The sequence below is a fragment of the Suricata suricatta genome, chromosome 2 (genome assembly GCF_006229205.1).
Source record: "Suricata suricatta isolate VVHF042 chromosome 2, meerkat_22Aug2017_6uvM2_HiC, whole genome shotgun sequence".
Lineage (NCBI taxonomy): Eukaryota > Metazoa > Chordata > Mammalia > Carnivora > Herpestidae > Suricata > Suricata suricatta.
In genome coordinates this window covers 145498682-145518088 of record NC_043701.1, presented here as the reverse complement: position 1 = coordinate 145518088, position 19407 = coordinate 145498682, and the positions used below count along the sequence as shown (strand labels likewise).

Sequence of the window (19407 nt, the reverse complement as noted above, 5' to 3'; positions counted from 1 at the left end):
GGGGGGGGGGTGTCCGGGGCAGGGATGGGATGGGGACAGGCAGGTGGTAGAGTATAAGCTGGGGGAACTAAGAAAACCAAAGAAAAACCACCACCACCAACCAAAAAGCTGCTTGCTCATGGATTATCCATACTGGAGTCCGTATTGCTTGCTCTGGTGTGGCACTCAGGGCCATGGCACTGGAATCAAGCGGGGCTTTTAGGGTATTCACTTGCCTCACTGGAATCAGGGAGGTAAAGGGTAAAAGGTAGTGGTATAGCCTGAAGGCCCAGTCTGAATTGCCTCGAGGAGGGGCCCTAGAGTAGGTCATCTTTAGTGTGACCAAGCACAGTTCTCTTACTTTTCAAATCACGTACTGTTTTCTACTAGATTCAACAATGTCTATAATGATGGGTATCCACTGCTCATGAAAAAGTTTGGTTTCCTTATTAGTTACCATACCGTGAGCAGATGCCAACCTCTCAATTTCCTCACCTGTAAAACAAGGATAACAGGCAGGGTACAAATAAAGAGCCTGGCATCATACTGGATGTAAAATAGATTCTTAATGTTCTCTTCCTCCCTTTCTCATCTTAACAAAAAGATGAGGCTTCTGTCAAAGGCTATAGATATACTTTAAAAATCAGGGCTTGTCAACCTTTAATGTGTGGAATTACCTGGGGAATCCTGTTAAAAATGCAGATTCTGATTCAGTGGAGTTGGGGACAGGGATTCGCATTCCCAATAAACTCTCAGGTCCCCATGCTGCTGACTAGGGGGTCTCTCTTTGACTAGCAACAATTTAACACTACTAAACTCCAATAACACAACTCCTGCACAAAAAGCCCCTAAATGGACTCCATGGACTATCTCTTTCTATAAAAAATTAACTCTTCTATTGAAGCTTCATGTGGAGTCACTGACATAGCCAAGTAACCAGGCCAGGTCATAAAAAATGCATCCTTTGGTGCAGGAGGGTTCATAGCACCCTTCCACAGGAAGATCTTGCAATGGTCTCATCTCTGAACCACTTTTGGCTTTTTGATCTTAGCCTTTGCCTCTGATGATAATTACCCCTTAATTAGCACCCGCTACTCTGTCATCTAAATAATTATAGTAAGTGCAGCTTGCACTTCTGCTGGCAATCTCTGAACAAACTGATAAAGAAAGACCCTATGCTGATTTTAAAAAAAAAAGACAAAACTGGGGAAGGGGACGACTGGGTGGCTCAGATGGTTAAGCGTCCCACTTTGGTTTAGATTATGATCCTGCCATTCGTGGGTTCAAGCCCCACATAGAGCTTCTCTGCTGACAGCTCAGAGCCTGGAACCTGCTTCAGATTCTGTCTCCTCCTCTCTCTCTCAGAAACAAACAAAAAAGACTAAACTGAGATGCCTGCGTGGCTCAGTTGGTTAAATATCCACCTCTAGGTCCAAGCCCTAGTTAGGCTCCCCACAGATAGCTTGAAGCCTGCTTGAGATTCTCTCTCTTCCTCCCTCCTCCACGCATTCTCTCCCTCCTCTCTCAAAATAAATCTTTAAAAAAATTATTTATTTAAAAATTTTTTTAAATGTTTTATTTATTTTTGAGAGAGAGACAGCGTGAGTGAAAGAGGGGCAGAGAGAGAGGAAGACATAAAATCCCAAGCAGCCTCCAGGCTCTCAGCTAGCTGTCAGCACAGAGCCCGTCGCGGGGCTCGACCCACAAACTGTGAAATCATGACCTGAGCTGAAGTCGGACGCTTAACTGACCGAGCCACCCAGGCATCTCCCCCACAAAAATCTTTTCTAATGTTTATTTATTATTGAGACAGAAACAGAGCATGAGTGGGGGATGGGCAGAGAGAGAGGGAGACACAGAATCGGAAGCAGGCTCCAGGCTCTGATCTGTCAGAACAGAGCCCCACCCGGGGCTCAAACACAAACTGTGAGGTCATGACCTGAGCCGAAGTTGGATGCTTAACCGACTGAGCCACCCAGCTCCCCCTCAAAATCTTTAAGAAAAATAAAATAAAAAAATGAAAAGACAAAACTGACCCAAATACAAGTCATGCACATACTGCACACAGTGGAATACACAGAACTGTTGTAACTTTTAGTCACATAGGCTATCAAAAGTTGATTTATCAAGAGAAAATACTGTCACAATATTTGGGAAATTGTCAATGTCAGAATATACATTTTGTAAGCAGGAGAGGAAAAGTAAAATAATTCAGCCATGTTAAAATCCATCTTAAATTTCTATTGGGAAGGTGCAAGATATCTGAACTATTTTTTCATGATTCAGTTTCCTGAGTATACTGGAGATCCCTGGTTAACTTCTGGGTGCATTCAAAGCAAATCATCCATTTTCGGAAGAAGGGGCGGGCTTTTCACTAGAAGCAATTAGTTTCCTAATTTCCCAGGTGTATCTCTATTAACCACCCACCAAACAGCTGGGCCGTCCAAGCTAGATGAATCATGCACCTCTCAGCACGAACTGATTGTGCTACTTTTTAAAACGTTGTTTTTCCACGGCAGCCTTAAAAAAAAAAAAAGACAAAAGAAAACTCCAAATTTCCAACTTTCTTAATAGGTAATACATTGACCCGGGGCGGGGGTGGGGGGGGGGGACCAATCCAAAGACCACAAAGAAGCGTAGTGTGAAATTAACTCTTTTCTCCCATCAATCTCCCACCTCCATGTCCTTCCCAGAGGCAGTCATTGGTTCGATTCTCTAAACTTTGCATTATGGAAAATTTCACAAACATTAGAGAGACTGGAATAATCAGCCCTTGTGTACACATCATGCAACAATGGAAAAATACCCCGCTGGCTTTATTCTCCTTCTCTCGGTATTTGCAGGAGTTATTTTCAAATAAATCCCAGACTCATAATCCTTTTACCCGTCAAAACTTTCGTTTTTTTTTTTAAATTCTTACATAACCACATTAGCGTTATCACATTCAACAAAGTTAACGACAATACCATCCAGTATTCTCGGGGTCTCTCTTAACGCGTGCAGGGCACACCGGAGAACTACGAAAGTATGGGCGGAGGGGTCGCGGGAACATTCAAGAGCCGGAGCCGACATCACTCGCGGCGTTAGGTGTCCAGTGCCCCAGGCTTCCAGTCGTTACCTGCGTCGAGCCAGCACTGGCCAGGCCTGGTAGAGGGCGGCTCCGAGCCGCCAACTCCGCGCTTCTCTGCTCCCGGGCCTTGGCCCCAGCAGGCCTGGCACAGCTGCACAACCCACCGTCCCTAGACACAGGCGAGTCCCTGGAGGGGAAACGATTGACACAGCTGCCTGCACTGCGCCCCCGACCCTCCCCCGCGGCACCTGCGTCTCCCGACCGGGTCAGGAGCTGGAAGGGGCTACCGAGCTCGGGCGGGGAAAGCCCGCCACGACCACTCCTCCCGCCGCCCACTCCCGCGCCTAGCTGCGAGCACAGCGCCCTCGCGGACCTGGACTACAATTCCCGTCGGGCGCCGCGGCCGGGCCAATGGCGGGCGCCGGAGCATGCGGGGAGCAGCGCCTGCGCGGCGGTTTGAGTAAGCGGCCGCGCGATTGGCTGCGGGGTCGGACGGCCGCGCGGAGCCTGTGGGAAGCGGAGTGACGGAGCGAGCGGCTGTTGGAGGAAGGAGGTGGGGGCCGGGAGCGCAAATGGCGTTGAGATGGTTCAGGGCCCTGTTCAAACTCCAGCGCTGACCATTCACCGGCGGAAGCGGCGGCGCAGGAGGCGGCGGCGGCCTAGCGGGGGCACGTAGCGGGCTCCGATACCTGCTCTGGCGGCGGCGGCCAGGGAGGCCTAGGCCCGGGCCCGGCCGGCGGCGCTCAAGGCGGGGAGGGAAGTTGCGGTGCCGCCGCTCCTCCCCCCCCTCCCTCCACCGGGTTTCCTATTTACCCAGAGCGGAGTCGCGGGTTCTGACGGTGGCGGAGCCCCTTGCCTCTCTTCGCGCACAAGCCGGCCCTTTTCTCCCGCGCGGGGCTCCCGCGCCCGTCCGTGGGCCTTTGGGAGCAGGAGAGGCGGAGGCGGCCCGAGGCCAAAGCACCCGCCAGGCGCCGAGGGTAAGTGAGGTCTCGGGCGGCTCCTTAGGCCCGGAGGGAGCCAGGGAGGGTGGGGGAGGCAGGGGTCTGGAAGTCTCGCTCTCCCACCCACACAGCCTCTGAGTAAGTTGGGCAGGGGGCAACGATCTGGAGAACTCTCCTTTCCCTCTTTTATTTTTCCTTTTTCTGAGTTCCTTCCGGGCGGCCACTGATTTACCTCCCTCCCCAAGCGCGGTCAAGTGCGTTGGTTTCAGCCCTGAATCCTTTGCCGTCTTTCCTCCGCCCCTCACTGAGGCCTTACACGGCCCTGGGGATTCAGTGGCAGAGGCTTCCGGGGCGTCGGAAGCTACATCCCGTTCCTGGCGGTGGGGGTGGGGCGGAGAAAAGTTGCGTGAGCTTCCAGCGGGAGGGGGACGCGTCTCCTGCCACCCCCACGGTGGCCCGACCGCTCCCAGGTGAGGGTTTCTAGGTGATTAGCTTCGTCTTTTCGGCTTTCACTCCTCAGTGGAAGCCCCTAAACCCCTGGGGGGTCGTAAAGATGCTACACTTGGTTGAGGATTAAGTGTGAGGACTGTTTAATCCCAGCGCACTTTTCCTGAAAATTCGACCTGGTTTTGGGCAGAGGCGAGGGCCCAACGACTGTAAAGACTTAGCTGTGAATCATTCTTTCCTTTATAGTTAGGAAAGTCTTTGGAGTTTGAAGCCTGAGCGAGATAGCTTGTGTACTTGAGGTATACTTAAAAGTGTGTCAACTGTGTCTGCACTCTTACTTGAATTTGTACGTACTTTCAACGTCTAGGCTTAGATAATGCCATCACGAAAGTGTGTCTAGTGACTTTTCAAAAAGGACATGGAACACTATAAATGAAATCCAAAGTAAGGGATGTTACGTAATGAACTCCCATGTACTTACCGCTCAGATACAACAGTTCTTAATTTTTAACCGAGTGTTTCTCATCTACAGACTTTCCATTCCACATCCTTTACAGCTAGAGAATTGCTAACGTTATTTCATCAGTTTAGTATATGTATAAGACATGGACACTTAAGAAACCTAAGCCTGATTTTCTTATTGCTTAAAATAGTTAACTCCTTAATATCAAGTGTTCATCTGCACACTTTCAACTTGCAACAGTAAAGTTTGTGGTTCCAGGACCATTTTACGGCAAGACCACCAGTTTTCCTCCTGTGGGCCCAGAGGAGCTCAAGTCTAAATTTTTGGTGTGTCATTTAGTCAGCATTTTTAGGTGATTACCGTGTAAGTGTATACAAGATGTCCTAGCTTTGTTGGTGTATGTGTAAATGTAGGTCTGTAGATGAGGGCTTTAAATTCTTGGAGGAACAAAATGACTTTATTCTTTTGTTCTTGCAGCTGCCAAATCTTTTTGTTGAGGCTGCACCTAACAAGGAGAGATAAAGTTTCTTTCAGTATCAATCTACAGTAGATCTCTCTCAGGAAAAGATTTTGTGACCTGTTAAAAGGTCTTAACACTATTTTCTCTTAATGCAGATCTGTATGATGACTGAGTTATACTTTGTCAAATTAGAATTGATTTCTAAACAAACAGAGGAAAATCATTATTGAATATATATCAAACTAAGTTTATAGCGACGTAAGTTGTAAGAGTTCGTTAGTAAAGGAAAAATGTTTATAGACCACAGTGTATTCAAAAGTAGAAGTCAAATATTACTCCAGTTGTATTTTAAATTTCAAATTATGAAGCTTTTTTTTTCCAAAATCTAGACAATTATTGTTTTTTAGGTATATTTAATAAATTGACATTTAAACTTCAGGAGGTCAAAGTGTAGGAAATGGGTAAAAATTGATAATGTTTAAAAAGTACTGTTGCGGTGCCTGGGTGGCTCAGTCTGTTAAGCGTCTCCGACTTCGGCTGGGGTCATGATCTCAGGGTTCGTGGGTTCGAGCCCCACATAGGGCTCTGTGCTGATAGCTTGGAGCCTGCTTTGGATTCTGTCTCCCTCTCTCTCTGTCCCCTACTCACGCTCTGTCTCTCTCAGTCTCTCAGAAATAAACATTAAAGAAGTAAATAAGAAAATGAAAAGTACTGTTACTTGCTTTAAAAAGTGTTTTATTCTTTTGATTTACTCTTCTGAAATTTTTTTGTTATTGTATTTGTTGTTGTTATACGACAGATGAGTCCATTTATCCTTTATAAAGCAAAGAGGAAAATAAAGTTATAGGTTTCTGTAGCTTCATTAAGTAATCAGCACAATGGTGTAATATGCTGGAGTTCATCCGCTTCAGAAAACATAACTCAGCAAATGAGCACAGCACTGTGGGGACAGAGAAGATGTAATATGTTTTTTTGTGCTCAGGGAGATGACCAACTAGAGAATATTTTTCAAGTCACAGTTTAAACTACATTAGACCAAGAATCAGAGTCTTTAGGTTTGTGGTAAAAGCTGCAAGTTCTCATTCATGAGAAAATAGTACCATTTTCCCGACTCTTTCTCCCCTCCTATGAATAAATGCTCTGAAATTTCAATCAACAATCATTTGATAATTCTGAGATGTTGAAAAAAATTAACATTTCTTGCATAAGATAGGAGTAATGACCTTATTCAGATTATTTTCTTAAGGTAAAACTGGTATTTATGAGAATAGTACATAGATTGATTTGAAGCTTAAAAAAATTGATATTCCACTCTTAGGTTGGTTTTGTGGATAAGTTGGTTAGTCATTATACTTTCTTACTTTGTAAGTAGTGTATGACTCTGTACTCATAAATAAAAAATTAGATACAGAAGTATGTAGAATAAGAAATGAGCCCCTCTTTTATACACCCTCCCTGTATGTATTCAACCATTGTAAAGTTTGTTTCTTGACGGTTGAAGGGACCCCATGGGGAGAATCCTGGGTTATTTTTATATTCAGTGTTAATGCTTGTTAAGTGTTTGGATTACATATTTTACTTTTTTTTTTTCCCCCACAGAGAATATGAAACAGGTGTCAAAATGACATCCAGATTTGGGAAAACCTACAGTAGGAAAGGAGGAAATGGCAGTTCAAAATTTGATGAAGTCTTTTCCAACAAACGGACCACCCTTAGCACAAAATGGGGAGAGACAACATTTATGGCTAAATTAGGGCAGAAAAGGCCCAATTTCAAACCAGATATCCAAGAAATTCCGAAGAAACCTAAGGTGGAAGAAGAAAATACTGGAGATCCTTTTGGATTTGATAGTGACGATGAGTCTCTACCAGTTTCTTCAAAGAATTTAACCCAGGGTAAGGGTTCCTCTCATTCAGAATCTAGTGAAGCTGCTCAGCTGGAAGATGTCACTTCTGTACTTGAAGCTAATAGCAAAATTAGTCATGCAGTGGGTGAAGACAGTGTTGGGTCTGATAAATGCTTACATTTGGAAGAAACTTTGGTTGGGAAAGAAAAGAGCACAAACCGAATCTTAGAAGATGATACAAGCAAAAGTAGCTGTGCTAAGCTAATGACTTCAGGTAAGTTTTGAATTTCTTTTTCTTTTTTAAAGTTTTATTTATTTAAGTGATCTCTGTGCCTGACTTGATTCATGGGGCTTGAACTCATGACCCTGAAATCAGGAGTTGGATGCTTTTCTGACACAGCCAGCCATGTACCCCTTGAATTTCTTTCTTCTGAGCCAGGAGAGCTTTGTGTATGCCATTTAAATGCTTTAAATGCTAAAATATCCTGCTTCTTGGGGTTCCTTTCTGCATTTGTGAATAATGGAGGCTTTAGATAATTTTGTAGAAGAGACTTAAGAACTTTAAAGCGGGGTGCCTGAGTGGCTCAGTCGGTTATATGTCTGACTTCAGCTCAGGTCATGATTTCGTGGTTCGTTTGGTTTGTTCGAGTCCCGCGTGAAGCTCTGTGCTGACAGCTCAGAGCTCGGAGCCTGCTTGGGATTCTGTCTCCCTCTCTCTCTGCTCCTCCCCCTCCCGTTCTCTCTCTCTCTCTCTCTCTCTCTCTCTCTCTCTCTCACACACACACAAATAAAAAAATAAACATTTAAAAAAACCTTTAAAGAAACCAGTTGGGGGTTGAAATTTTACTTAAGCAGCTTGGATGTTAATGTTTCCAGAATGTTACTCCTGGTGCATTTTGGGAACAGTTTTTCCTACCTCCCTAACTCCATCCATTTCCAGTAAGAAACATGACTTTTTGTTGTGTAGGATGACACAGTAGCTCATTTCTGTTACTGTGGAAGATATGTATTGTTACTGATAATGAAAATGAGATGAGCATTTACAATGAGGATTAGGTTTAGGAGTGTTAGACTTTTCTTTCAAAATTAGTTTAGAAAGATTAAGGAGGTATTGTGGAAACATTGAGGAATTGAACTTCATTGCGATTTGAGATTTGTGGAGTCTGGTGCCAGTAGCAACTTGTATTAATAGATTTTAATCCACAAAGCCGGTTGTATTTTTAAAGTGTTAATTTGTAAATCTGGCATCTAGAGTTCATTTGGAAAACAATATATTTTATCCATCTTACATCTACTCTTTTTTTTTTTGTAAAGGATTTGAGACTTAACGGTAAATGGTAAAAGTGCAATTAACTAAAAGACCAAAGAGCTAAGGTTGGAGGTAGCAGGAGAGACAGTGTGCTTGCTTCATTAGCAATAGGACAAGGATGGCACTGTAATTGAAAACAGACCTTAGTTTTTGACTTATTGGCAAAGTTTGATGAAAGATTATATAGATTTCATATTTTGAAAGGAAGTAAAGACAAAACTTTCCTAGTACTGAATTCTCCAGAGGAGTTTGTCCTTGGCGCTTAATATAAGTGCCTCAAACAGTGTAATAAAAGACTTTGCCTTGCATAGTTTTACTAAAAATGCTGAACATTTTTCACTCTTTCTCACCCTTGGATGACAGGATGCTCCAGCTGTTATTGTCATTCCCTTGATCCTCTTGGTTAATTCTGATTTGTTTGTCCTTAATGCTTTGGCACATTTCTCCTGAAGCATTGTTCAAAACCTAAGGTTAGCTTAAATTTTCACTAAAAAATACAGCTTAGGGGTGCCTGGGGTGGCTCAGTCGGTTAAGCATCTGACTTCAGCTCAGGTCATTTTTTGCATTTCGTGACTTTGACACTTTGAGCCCCGCATTGGGCTCTGTTCTGACAGCTTGGATCCTGTGGCCTGCTTCGGATTCTGTGTCTCCCTCTCTCTCTGCCCCTCACCCGTTTGCATACACTCTCTTCCTCAAAAATAAATAAACATAAAAAAAAATACCCAGCTTCAAAACGTTCCCAGGTCAGCTTCTAAGCATGTATTATAAATCATAGGCCTGTTGAACCAGAATAAACTAACTCAGGTCTCCTTACTTTATAGATGAGACTCAAAAGAGGACAAGTGACCGTTTAAGGTTGGCTAGTGACAGAATTGGAATGAGATTCACTTATTGATTTTCTACAGATCAAGCACATACTACATAACCTCCACTGTAATAGACTGTGGGAGTGCTGTTCCACTCCCCTTATCCAGTATTCTTACTGCTGTGCCTTGTTCTCTGATAGTTAATCCACATTGTGGGGCACAGAGCCTGGAGGAAGGAACGTGAGGCTGAGGAAGTGGTGAAATTGGTCAAGAAGGCAGACATAGCTTCCCCAAGTGCTATCTTTTGGAGAACCAGGCATCACTGGCAGGCAAAGTGTTTAGGTAGAGAGACAATAGGAACTTGGAAATTAAATCTACATAGATAGCAGTTGCTTATATTGCATATACATCTATATATGTCCAAACTGCCTTTTGAAGTTGTTTGTTGGGAACTGGAAACAGTTTTCTGTGGAGATACTAGCTCCCCAGTCTGTTAAAGCTAAATTGTAGTTCTGCTGCTGATACTGTGCACTTAACAGGGAATCCAAACTCCATTGTAATGGGTTTGTGAGTAGAAAATGGTACTAAAATACAGATAGATGTTCAAGATCATCCTATCCCTCTTCCTCCTTCACAAGTCATCCTTAGTGGAAAGGGAATGGGGTAGCACTCTGAACGTTGTATTCTCTCCTTTCCCTTGACCACCTAGAGCTGCAGCAACCCTACCTAGCAGGATAAAATAGGGATAAGGATAGGGTAGGTTAAGAAGGGAACTTTGAAGGAGTGCTTTCAGTTCTCATGGTAGTCATAGTTTTAAGGTCTTAAAAGCCATTTATAGGTTTGTATGTTTAAAAGTTAGTTATAGATTTGGAAACATTTTTACACGTTATGACCTTGCTTTTCATTCCCTCTCCCCTTCAAATTTGGGCATTTCCCTATGTCTAGACTCTTCTTCGATTATGTCTGTCATATTGTTACTGCTTTTACTCTCATTCAGAAAGCCTTCTGGTTGTAGTTGGAAGTTTAGAACCCTAAATTTAAATTTGTAAAAAAAAAAAAAAAAAAACTGTTTAGTGTTTATTTGGGTGGGGTAGGGGTAGAGAGACAGACAGACAATCCCAAGCATGGTTCACGCTGTGAGCACAGAGGTCAATGCAGGAATCCATCCCACAAGTTGTGAGATCATGACCTGAGCCAAAACCAATGGATACTTAACTGATTGAGCCACCTGGGTACCCCACTAAACTAAATTTAAATTTTTGATAAAGGGGGTCTTTTTGGGTTAAAGATCCTTTGAGAATGATAACATTTTGGACTTAAGGTGAAACTGCTTGTACACGTAATGTCTCAGAAATCTCTTGCAGGTCATATTTACACACTTTATTCAAGAAAGAGCCTTTGAGAAATTTTATGGTAGTTTGCTTAATGTGTACTAGCTAAGTTCCATTGCAACCTTTCTGTGGGAAGTTCCTGCTCCTTCAGACCATTTTCACTGAAGAATTATATTTCAGTGAAAAGGGCTTATCCAAGCTCAAATTTACTGTATCCTTTCTCCTGGCATGAAGTTTTAAAGTGCATCCCTTTCTCTACAAGTATGTGGTTAATTATTAGCTACTGTTAAACTTCTTTTATAGGTAAAATATTTTATATCAGGTAGTACTTTTAAAAACTGTGGCTCATTTGAAGAGGAAACTCAGAATAAGGTTATGATAATATGTAATATGGTTGCCATTTTCCAAATAGATGTTTAATGGGTACGAGAACCAGAATCTAGATTACAAACAATGAATGAGAACTGCAAGGAAGGATTGAGTTGCTAAAATGTCCTAACTCTTGGGGCGCCTGGGTGGCTCAGTCAGTTAAGCGCCTGACTTTGACTAAGATCATGATCTTGCAGCTTGAGTTTGAACCCTGTGTTGTGCTCTGTGCTAACAGCTTGGAGCCTGCTTTGGATTCTGTGTCTCCCTCTCTGTCTGCTCCCCCCCCCCCTGCCGCCTCTCCCCCCCTCCAAAAAAAAAAAAAGATTAAAAATTTAAAAAAGTCATAACTCTTGATTTAAAAAAACAAAAAACTTACATCAGTTTCAATAGTTGTCAATATATGGCAAACCTTATTTTACCTACTCTACACACCGCTCTTTCTACTTCGTATCCTATAATCCCTGGATTATTTTAATGCAAATTCAGGACTTCTTATTTTATCTGCAAATACTTTAGTTGTAATTGCTCTTAAATTGAGTTCTCAAACAGCTGTGCCAGTTAAAAATGACTGTTAGCAGGACCTAAACGTTTTGCCCATTTAAGAGATCTTGGAATAGTCTTTTTTTTTTTTTTTTTTTTTTTTTTTGGTTACTGTTTTTATTTATTTTAGAGAGAGAGAGAGAGAGAGAGAGAGAGACAGCATGAGCAGGGGAGGGTCAGAGAGAGAGAGGGAGACAGAGAATCCGTAGACAGGCTCCAGGCTCTGAGCTAGCTGTCAGCACAGAGTCCGATGCGGGGCTCTGACCCACAAACCATGAGATCATGACCTTGAGCCAAAGTCCGCTCAACTGACTGAGCCACCCAGGCACCCCTGGAATATTCTTTAAAGTGTGGTTATCCAGGGCTGGGTGCATTAAGGATAAAAGAAGGTTTTTCTTGCCTTTTATACGAGGCTGCTTCCATCTTCCATCTTTGTGCTTTCTGCTACAAGTTTTTAATCTGGACTCTAGAATAAAGTATGCAAAGACTTATATTTCCCCTTGGCACACTTTCCTTGCCAGCCAGCTGGGATTCAGTCTACACATCTTGCCAAATATTGAGATAACTACTGCATAGGCTCTTAATTTGCATGACTGGTTTTGTAGCCAATGCATTTTTTCCATTTGCTTAAAGCTGTACTGAGTGTTTGTATGTTAAGGATATTATTGTCAGGAATTTAAGAACTTTGATTTGGAACTGAGGATTATTATTATTTTTAATGTTTAATTTTGAGAGAGACAGTACGAGTGGGGGAAGGGCAGAGAAGGAGATACACAATCCAAAGCAGTCTCCCTTAGCTGACAGCTCAGAGCCTAACACAGGGTTTGAACTCGTGCGAGATCATGACCTGAGCCGAAGTCAGACGCTTAACCAAGTCACCCAAGTGCCCCTGAAGATGAATTTTAGAAAGGGAAATGAATTGTTCTATTCCTGAAAACTTAAAGTAGGCCAGGAACTTGTGAGGAGAGATGAGATTTCATCTGCTCATTGGATAAAGTACAGGTGATTAATGAGGATTTTTAAAAAAACATTTTTAATGTTTCTTTTTGAGAGAGAGACTGTGTGCATGCACATGAGCAGGGGAGGGGCAGAGAGAGAGGAAGACATAGAATCTGAAGCAGGCTCCAGTCTCTGAGCTGTCAGCACAGAGCCCAACATGGGGTTCAAACTCACTAGCTATGAGATCATGACCTGAGTGAGGCAAAGTTGGATGCTTAACCCATTGAGCCACCCAGGCCCCTTGTGAGGATTAGTAAAGAATTTTGAAAGCATAATATCACCAAGAGCTCGTAGCCTTCATTTAGGTATTGAATGTATTTGTTGCTTAGAATATATTTAAGTCAGACCTAAACTTCTTTTAAGGGAAGTATGTAAGAGACCGATTATTTATTTAGTTCCTACTGAGTGTTGAGCTCTTATATATCAATTCTTTTTTTTTTTTAATTTATTTTCGAGAGACCACGAGCAGAAGAGGGTCAGAGAGAGATACAGAATCTGAAGCAGGCTTCGGGCTCTGAGCTCCTTGTCAGCACAGAGCCTGACGTGGGGCTCGAACCCACAAACATGAGATCATGACCTGAGCCAAAGCCAGCCGCTTAACTGACTAGGCCACCCAGGCACCCCTCAAGTAATTCTTAATTACAGCTATGTAAGTCAGGCTTTATTTCTATTTTATAGAGAGTAAATCACAATTCAGGGAGTAACTTAGGTTACTAGTAGAAGATCTGAGAAACATTCAAAGTGTTCTTTTCTGTATTCTGATGTAAATGAACTTAATTTTACCATATTTAGAGCCTCACATTTAAAATAACAATGTAACTGTACAGTTTTATCTTGATGTTGGAAATAACTGATAGGAACACATTCTAGATTCCCTCTTGCCTCTATTTAAATAATTTTCTTTTTTTAAAAAATACTTATTTTGAGAGGAGAGCCTGCTTGCAAGCAAGCAGGGGAGGGGCAGAGAGAATCCCAAGCAACATCTGACTTGAGCCAAAATCAAGAAGAGTCAGTCAAATCAAAAGACAATCGCTCAACCAACTGAACCACCAAGTGCCCCTAAATAATTTTCTTTTTATTTTTTATTTTATTTTATTTATTTATTTTTTTAAATAATTTTCTTATTAATAAAAATTGTGGCCTCGGGTGCCTAGGTGGCTCAGTCCATTAAGTGTCCCAACTCTTGATTTCGGCTCTGGTCATAATTGCATGGTTCGAGAGATCTAGCTCTGTGTGGGGCTCTACGCTGATAGCTCAGATCCTGCTTGAGATTCTCTCTCCTCTCTCTTTACCCCTCCCCTGCTTTTACTCTCTCTCTACATAAATAAATAAACTTAAAAAAAATGTGGCCTAAGTAATTATAATACTTAGTGAATAAAACTGACCTTAATTTTACAAGTCATAAATATTTTCTACTTTTTTCATTTTTTGTGATGTATACAGTGGAAATTTAATATGCACATTCTGCAAGACACTGTAATTTTAAAGTTTGTTTTAAAGTAGAATTTTAATTTCTTTTGAAGTTTATTTTATTATTTTTTTTTTTAGTAATCTCTACATCCAACATAGGGCTTGAGCTCACAACCCTGAGATTGAGGCACATGGTCTTCTGACTGAGCCAGCCATGTGCCCCAGAACTCTGATTTCTTGTAAAATATTTTCTTAGTAAAAGGAGGATTATTTTCAAGGTCTGAGCAGAAGTGTAGGTGACCACTGACAAGTTTCTTCTCAGATCCAGGTTGAATACCAGCCATGGGAGGTAGTATGTAGAAGCTGTAAGCATACTCCATGCCCTCTAGGAATGAAGCTATTGATTTCTGCTGGTAATAAAAACTGCTCTTCTTTAAATTTTTTAAAACATTTTGATTTATTGTTGAGAGACAGAGACAGAGCATGAGCATGGGAGGGGCAGAGAGAGGGGGAGACACAGAACCTGAAGGAGGCTCTAGGCTCTGAGCTGTCAGCACAGAGCCTGACACAGGACTCGAACCTTCAAATTGCGAGATGAAGTCAGACGCCCAATTGACTGAGCCACCCAGGCACCCCTAATAACTGCTTTTAAAACAGCGACAACACATTTGTACAATGCTTTGATGCTTTTCAGAGATTTTCTGTATGTACGCCATATTTTTAGAATTTAGAGCCAGGTGATTCATACATTTTTCTTGTGCAATCTTTGACTCTAGGAAACAGTCTTTAACTTTTCCAGAGCCCTGGTGGTAGAGGAGGATGAATTTGTTCATAGGAAAGTCAGGGGGATGCTTTCCTTCCAGCTATTCAGCTATTATTTTAGTGTCCTCTGTATGCTGAGTGCTCATGTATGTTAATGAACGAGATTTTGCCTTATTCACATTCTAGTGGGCAAGACAGAGATTGAATAGAGTAAGTAGTGTGCTGAAAATTACAGAAAAATACAGAGTCTGGGGTGCCTGGCTGGCTCAGTCAGGAAGAGCATGGAACTCTTGATCTCAGGGCTGTGAGTTCAAGCCCCAAATTGGCTGTAGAGATAAATAAACTTAAAAAAAAGAAAAGAAAAGAAAAATATGGGGTCCTTTGAGAATGTATGGTATAACAGTATTTCAACTCTTTCTTTTCCTTTTTTTATTCCAAGTTTACTTGTTTACATGAGAGAGAGAGTGAGAGTAGGTGAGGAACAGAGAGAGGGAAAGAGAATTTCAGGCAGGCTCCACGCTGTCAGCACAGAGCCTGACATGGGGATCGATCCTTATTAACCACGAGATCATGACCTGACCTGAACCAAGATCAAGAGTCAGATGCTTAACCAGCTGAGCCACCCAGTCTCCTTAAAGCTGACCTTTAAGTTGGGACCCACTGCTGCACTCAGCAAGCATAAATGTGGCAGAGCTTAGTGGCATGGGCAGTTATCTAATGTGAGCATGTGAGCAGATGGTGCTATCATTGAGATAAGAGGACATTTTGAGGGCAAGTTCATCAGTTTAGGTTTGGGCACATTGGATTTGAGACGTTTGTGAGGCATAGGGTATGTTGGTATGAACTTAGATAAGACTTGGTTGGAGATGATAAATTTGAGATTCAGCATGTAAATGTTATTTGAAATTATAGGATTAGATGAAGTTATTAAGGACAGTATAAGAGGAAAAAGCACTGAATTGTGAAAAACTTGTAATACTTAATTGATGCAGAGAAGAAGGAAAAAAGAACTAGATTAGGAAATTGAATAGGGGCAGCTAGAGCACCAGTGGGAATATTGAGCCAGTGCTAGTTTATAGAAGCCAGTAGAAAGGTGTTCCTGAAGGATCAACTGAATTGGAATGTTGCTTGCAAAATCAACAAGAATGAGGACTAGAGAGCTGACATTGGAGTGTGCAGCTTGGGTTGGAACAGTATGAGTAGTGAGTACACAGTGAGGATATGGGAGTAGCAAGTGTACACAATTTTGGTTAAAGAGGTTTGGAGGGGAAAGAGAGGTTCTGAAAAGTTAGGAAGTGATGAGAAGTTCTGGAAGGTTTGAGTGCATGGTAGAGTCTTAGAGCATAGGATTCAAAGCACAAGGCGGGGAGATTAGTCTTGGAAGAAGGGATGCCACGTTTCCTGGATAGGAGGAAAGATGGGTGAGAATATGAGCATGGTGAGAGAGGATGGAAGATAGGGTGGCTTGTGGTTTATGGATGAAGACCTTATTTTCCCCCATGAAATGACGGAAGAGGTTATCCCTGAAAGAGACACAAGAGCAAAGAAATGCAGGGGCTAGAGTAGAGGGATAAAGGGTTCTAACAGGTGTTGCAGAAAATGGAAGAAGGAGCTATATATAGAGAATTTCTGGACATTAATGAAGTCTTAGTGAAGTCTATCATTAAAAACTTAGGTTTCACTTATTGTGTGAGTGCGCCGCATTCCCGCTTAGTGGGTCCTATTGGTCCTATTAGCCAGAACCTGCGCAGAATGGTAGACTATGGGATAGGAAAATTAGAATTATCCTCTGACAAGATGTGGTGTGAACAGGTAGGAAAGAATTTAGGGTATTGTCTGGAAATGATGGACTCTGAAATTTAAAATGTTTAGGAACTGGACAAGGCTGGTGGATAGAAGAAAGGAGAGAAGAGAGATCAGTATACTGAGAGTCTTATTAAATAAAAGGAATGGGGTTACTGGGACAGGTTGAAAAGTTGGTAGGTTGTGATTGAGAAGTGGGTTATCTGATTTTAATATTTAAGAGGTGAAGCTTTCAAGGACATGGCAAGTTTCTGGATGAAACTGAGAGCTGGTGGCTGAGCTGGAATGTAGATTTCTCTAGGAGAAGGTTAAAGAACTGTGAGATCAGGGGATTGGGATTTGGTGGAATTTAGGATGCTGGCAAGACTGGCATGAGGGATAGGTTATAAATCCTGTGTAAAACCCTTAACTGAAGAATAAGAGGTGGTTAAATGACGGGTTTGGGAAAGATTAGAGGGTAACTAGCTAAGTGACACAAGCCTCAAAAGAATGGGCTTTTATAAGAAGGTGGAGTAGGAATAGTTTTATAAACAGGCTCTGGAGAGTCAGCATCCCTGTGACCCCAACGAATCCTACTCTCATACTGCAAGGGGCTGCAGGGTAAGAGGCCTGTATAGTCAGGGTTCAGCTAGGGCCCAGAAGTGGTAGAGGGAATGAACCCCCAGGCATATGTGATGCGCTGATCACTGAGGCCTGTGTGGTTTAGACTTAAAGGTTTGGGTGGTGATGACGGTTGATTGTTGGATTTTGAGATTGGAAAGAAGTACAGATACATTTTGAGTAACAGAGTTTGAGAGAAGGTAGATGACAAGATGTGTTTACATTTTGAGTCATGACCCAGAGAAACAGATGAGAAGCATGGTGGCTTTAGAACCAAATTTTCTGATAGCAGTGTTCAAACCTTTGTTCGTTCACTCCTGATCTGAAAAGTGTTTGAATACTGTCCCTGCTTCATATATCCCCTAGATATTTTTTAACTTTGAGTCTTGATTTGTCAGTCAAGATCCCAACTGGAAATAGGTGGCATGCCCCAATTAGGCTAATACCAAGAAAGTGTATTTATAAAGGGGCTGTTTACAAAGGTGTGGGGAAAATGTTAGGGGAATCCCAAGGGATGGTGCCCTAGCCATGGTTAGCTTCACAGTGAAGCTCTTATCACCCGTTTTCACAGGGGATTGTCTGAGCCATAGAGAGGAATCCACCGTAAGAGGAGCAGTATCCTTTTGTTGAAGGGCCTCATAAGGAAAGTGCTGAAGGGGTAGCTTACCTGAACCTAAATTTTTCCATTTGTGCTGCTGGGGCTCCTTATGGGTAAAACCCAATGGAAGAAGTAAGGAAATTTTTTGATACAGGTCACCCTCGTGGGGCTGAGATCAGGATTGAGAGTGGACCTGGAAGGACAACTAGAATATACCTGGTGTAGTATTTTAAAAACAAACCATAAAGTTCTATGAAAATGTATGTGTAATTATCAAGATACAGAATATTTCTATTATCTCCAAAGTTCCTTCATGCTTCTTTTTGGTCCGTCCCTTCTCTCACCTCCAACCCCTGGCATCCACCGATCTGTTTTCTGTTGCTGTAGTTTTTATCTTTTCCAGAATGTCGAATGCATGGGATCATGAAGTATGTAGCCTAATCAGTCTGGCTTCTTTCATTTAGCATAATGCTTTTAAGAGTATTCCATGTAACAGTAGTTCATTCCTTTTTAATTGTTGAATAGTATTTCATTCTGTATATGTGCCATAATTCTTTAGTTGAAGGACATTTGGATTGTTTTCAGTTTTGGGCAATTATGAATGAAGCTGCCATAAACATTCACATTTAGAGTTTTGTTAGATGTATGTCCTCATTTCTCTTGGGTAAGTACCTAGGTGTGGGACTGCTGGTTATGAAAATATTGATCTTAAATTTAAATCCTTGCAAAGGATATAATTTTCTGTAAAAAATATTTCCTGTGAATATTGATGCTTTAGGATAAAACATTCAATTTAAGTGTCTGTGATTTTTTCACCTTTTTATTACAAAAACATACAATATAATGTATAGAAATATATGTTTAGTTTAATGAATTATTTATAAGAGCAACACCCTTATAGCCACCACCCACATTAAGAAATAGAATTTTGGCAGCCACTCTAGACTCCTCCATCTGTCCCTTCCTTCACCCCCAGAATGACTGCTCTCCTGTCTTTTGTCATAATCGCCTTCTTACTTGGAAATGCTGTAATTATTTGCTGTTCTCTTTCAAATATTAAAGAAAATAAAGAATAAGTTCTTTCACAGCCAGATTTACAGTTTCTATTTATCTCTTTCAAATTGTATTTTTCTTTCTTTCTTTCTTTCTTTTTAACTTTATTTAAAGAGAACGTCCATGTGGCAGGGGCTGGTGGGGGGAGCAGACAGAGAGAAAATCCTAAGAAGGCTCCATGCTGTCAGCATAGAGCCTGACATGGAGCTCTATCCCACAAACCCTGAGATCATGACCTAAGCTGAAATCAAGTCGGATGCTTGTATTTCTTCTATTCCACTTCCCCTTCAGAATTTTATCCTAATGCACGTATTTATGTTTAGTCTTGTAATAATTCATCCTTTTCATAATTCTACAGGAATATGTATATATATTTAAATTTAGACTTCTAAGAATTTTCTGTGATTAAAATGCTCTAAGAATTTAAAAATTCTTCTAGATTGTTATGAGCACAATTGTTAGTACATGGTTGGTCAGCTGTGAGTGCTGTACATTTTAAAGGCAAAACTGATTGGAATTTTAGAATTAGAAACGTACATCTTAATGATGGGCAGTGCTTTTTCCAGTTAGTTCATATTTATGAATGTCATTGCTAGGATAATACAAGGTTTGGTGTCAATC

General features: G+C 41.7%; 1 protein-coding gene and 1 long non-coding RNA gene across 4 annotated transcripts in view; one reads left to right on the top strand and one right to left on the bottom strand.

Annotated features, from left to right (window-relative positions):
- Positions 1 to 2862: 2862 nt before the first annotated feature.
- On the bottom strand, positions 2863 to 4290 carry LOC115285607. The gene is made up of 2 exons (XR_003905602.1): positions 3423 to 4290; positions 2863 to 3236 (listed from the first exon to the last, which is right to left on the bottom strand). It is a non-coding gene; the product is annotated as an uncharacterized LOC115285607 (long non-coding RNA).
- The window catches only part of WAPL (WAPL cohesin release factor), an 85347-nt gene continuing 69490 nt past the window's right edge, over positions 3551 to 19407 (top strand). For all 3 annotated transcript variants that reach the window (XR_003905601.1, XM_029932054.1, XM_029932053.1), the window contains exons 1-2: positions 3551 to 4026; positions 6960 to 7480. Coding sequence is in view for 2 of the 3 variants with exons in the window: in XM_029932054.1 (XP_029787914.1) it covers positions 6982 to 7480 (499 nt within the window). In the remaining variant the exon portion in view is untranslated. The remainder of the gene's footprint in view (positions 4027 to 6959; positions 7481 to 19407) is intronic.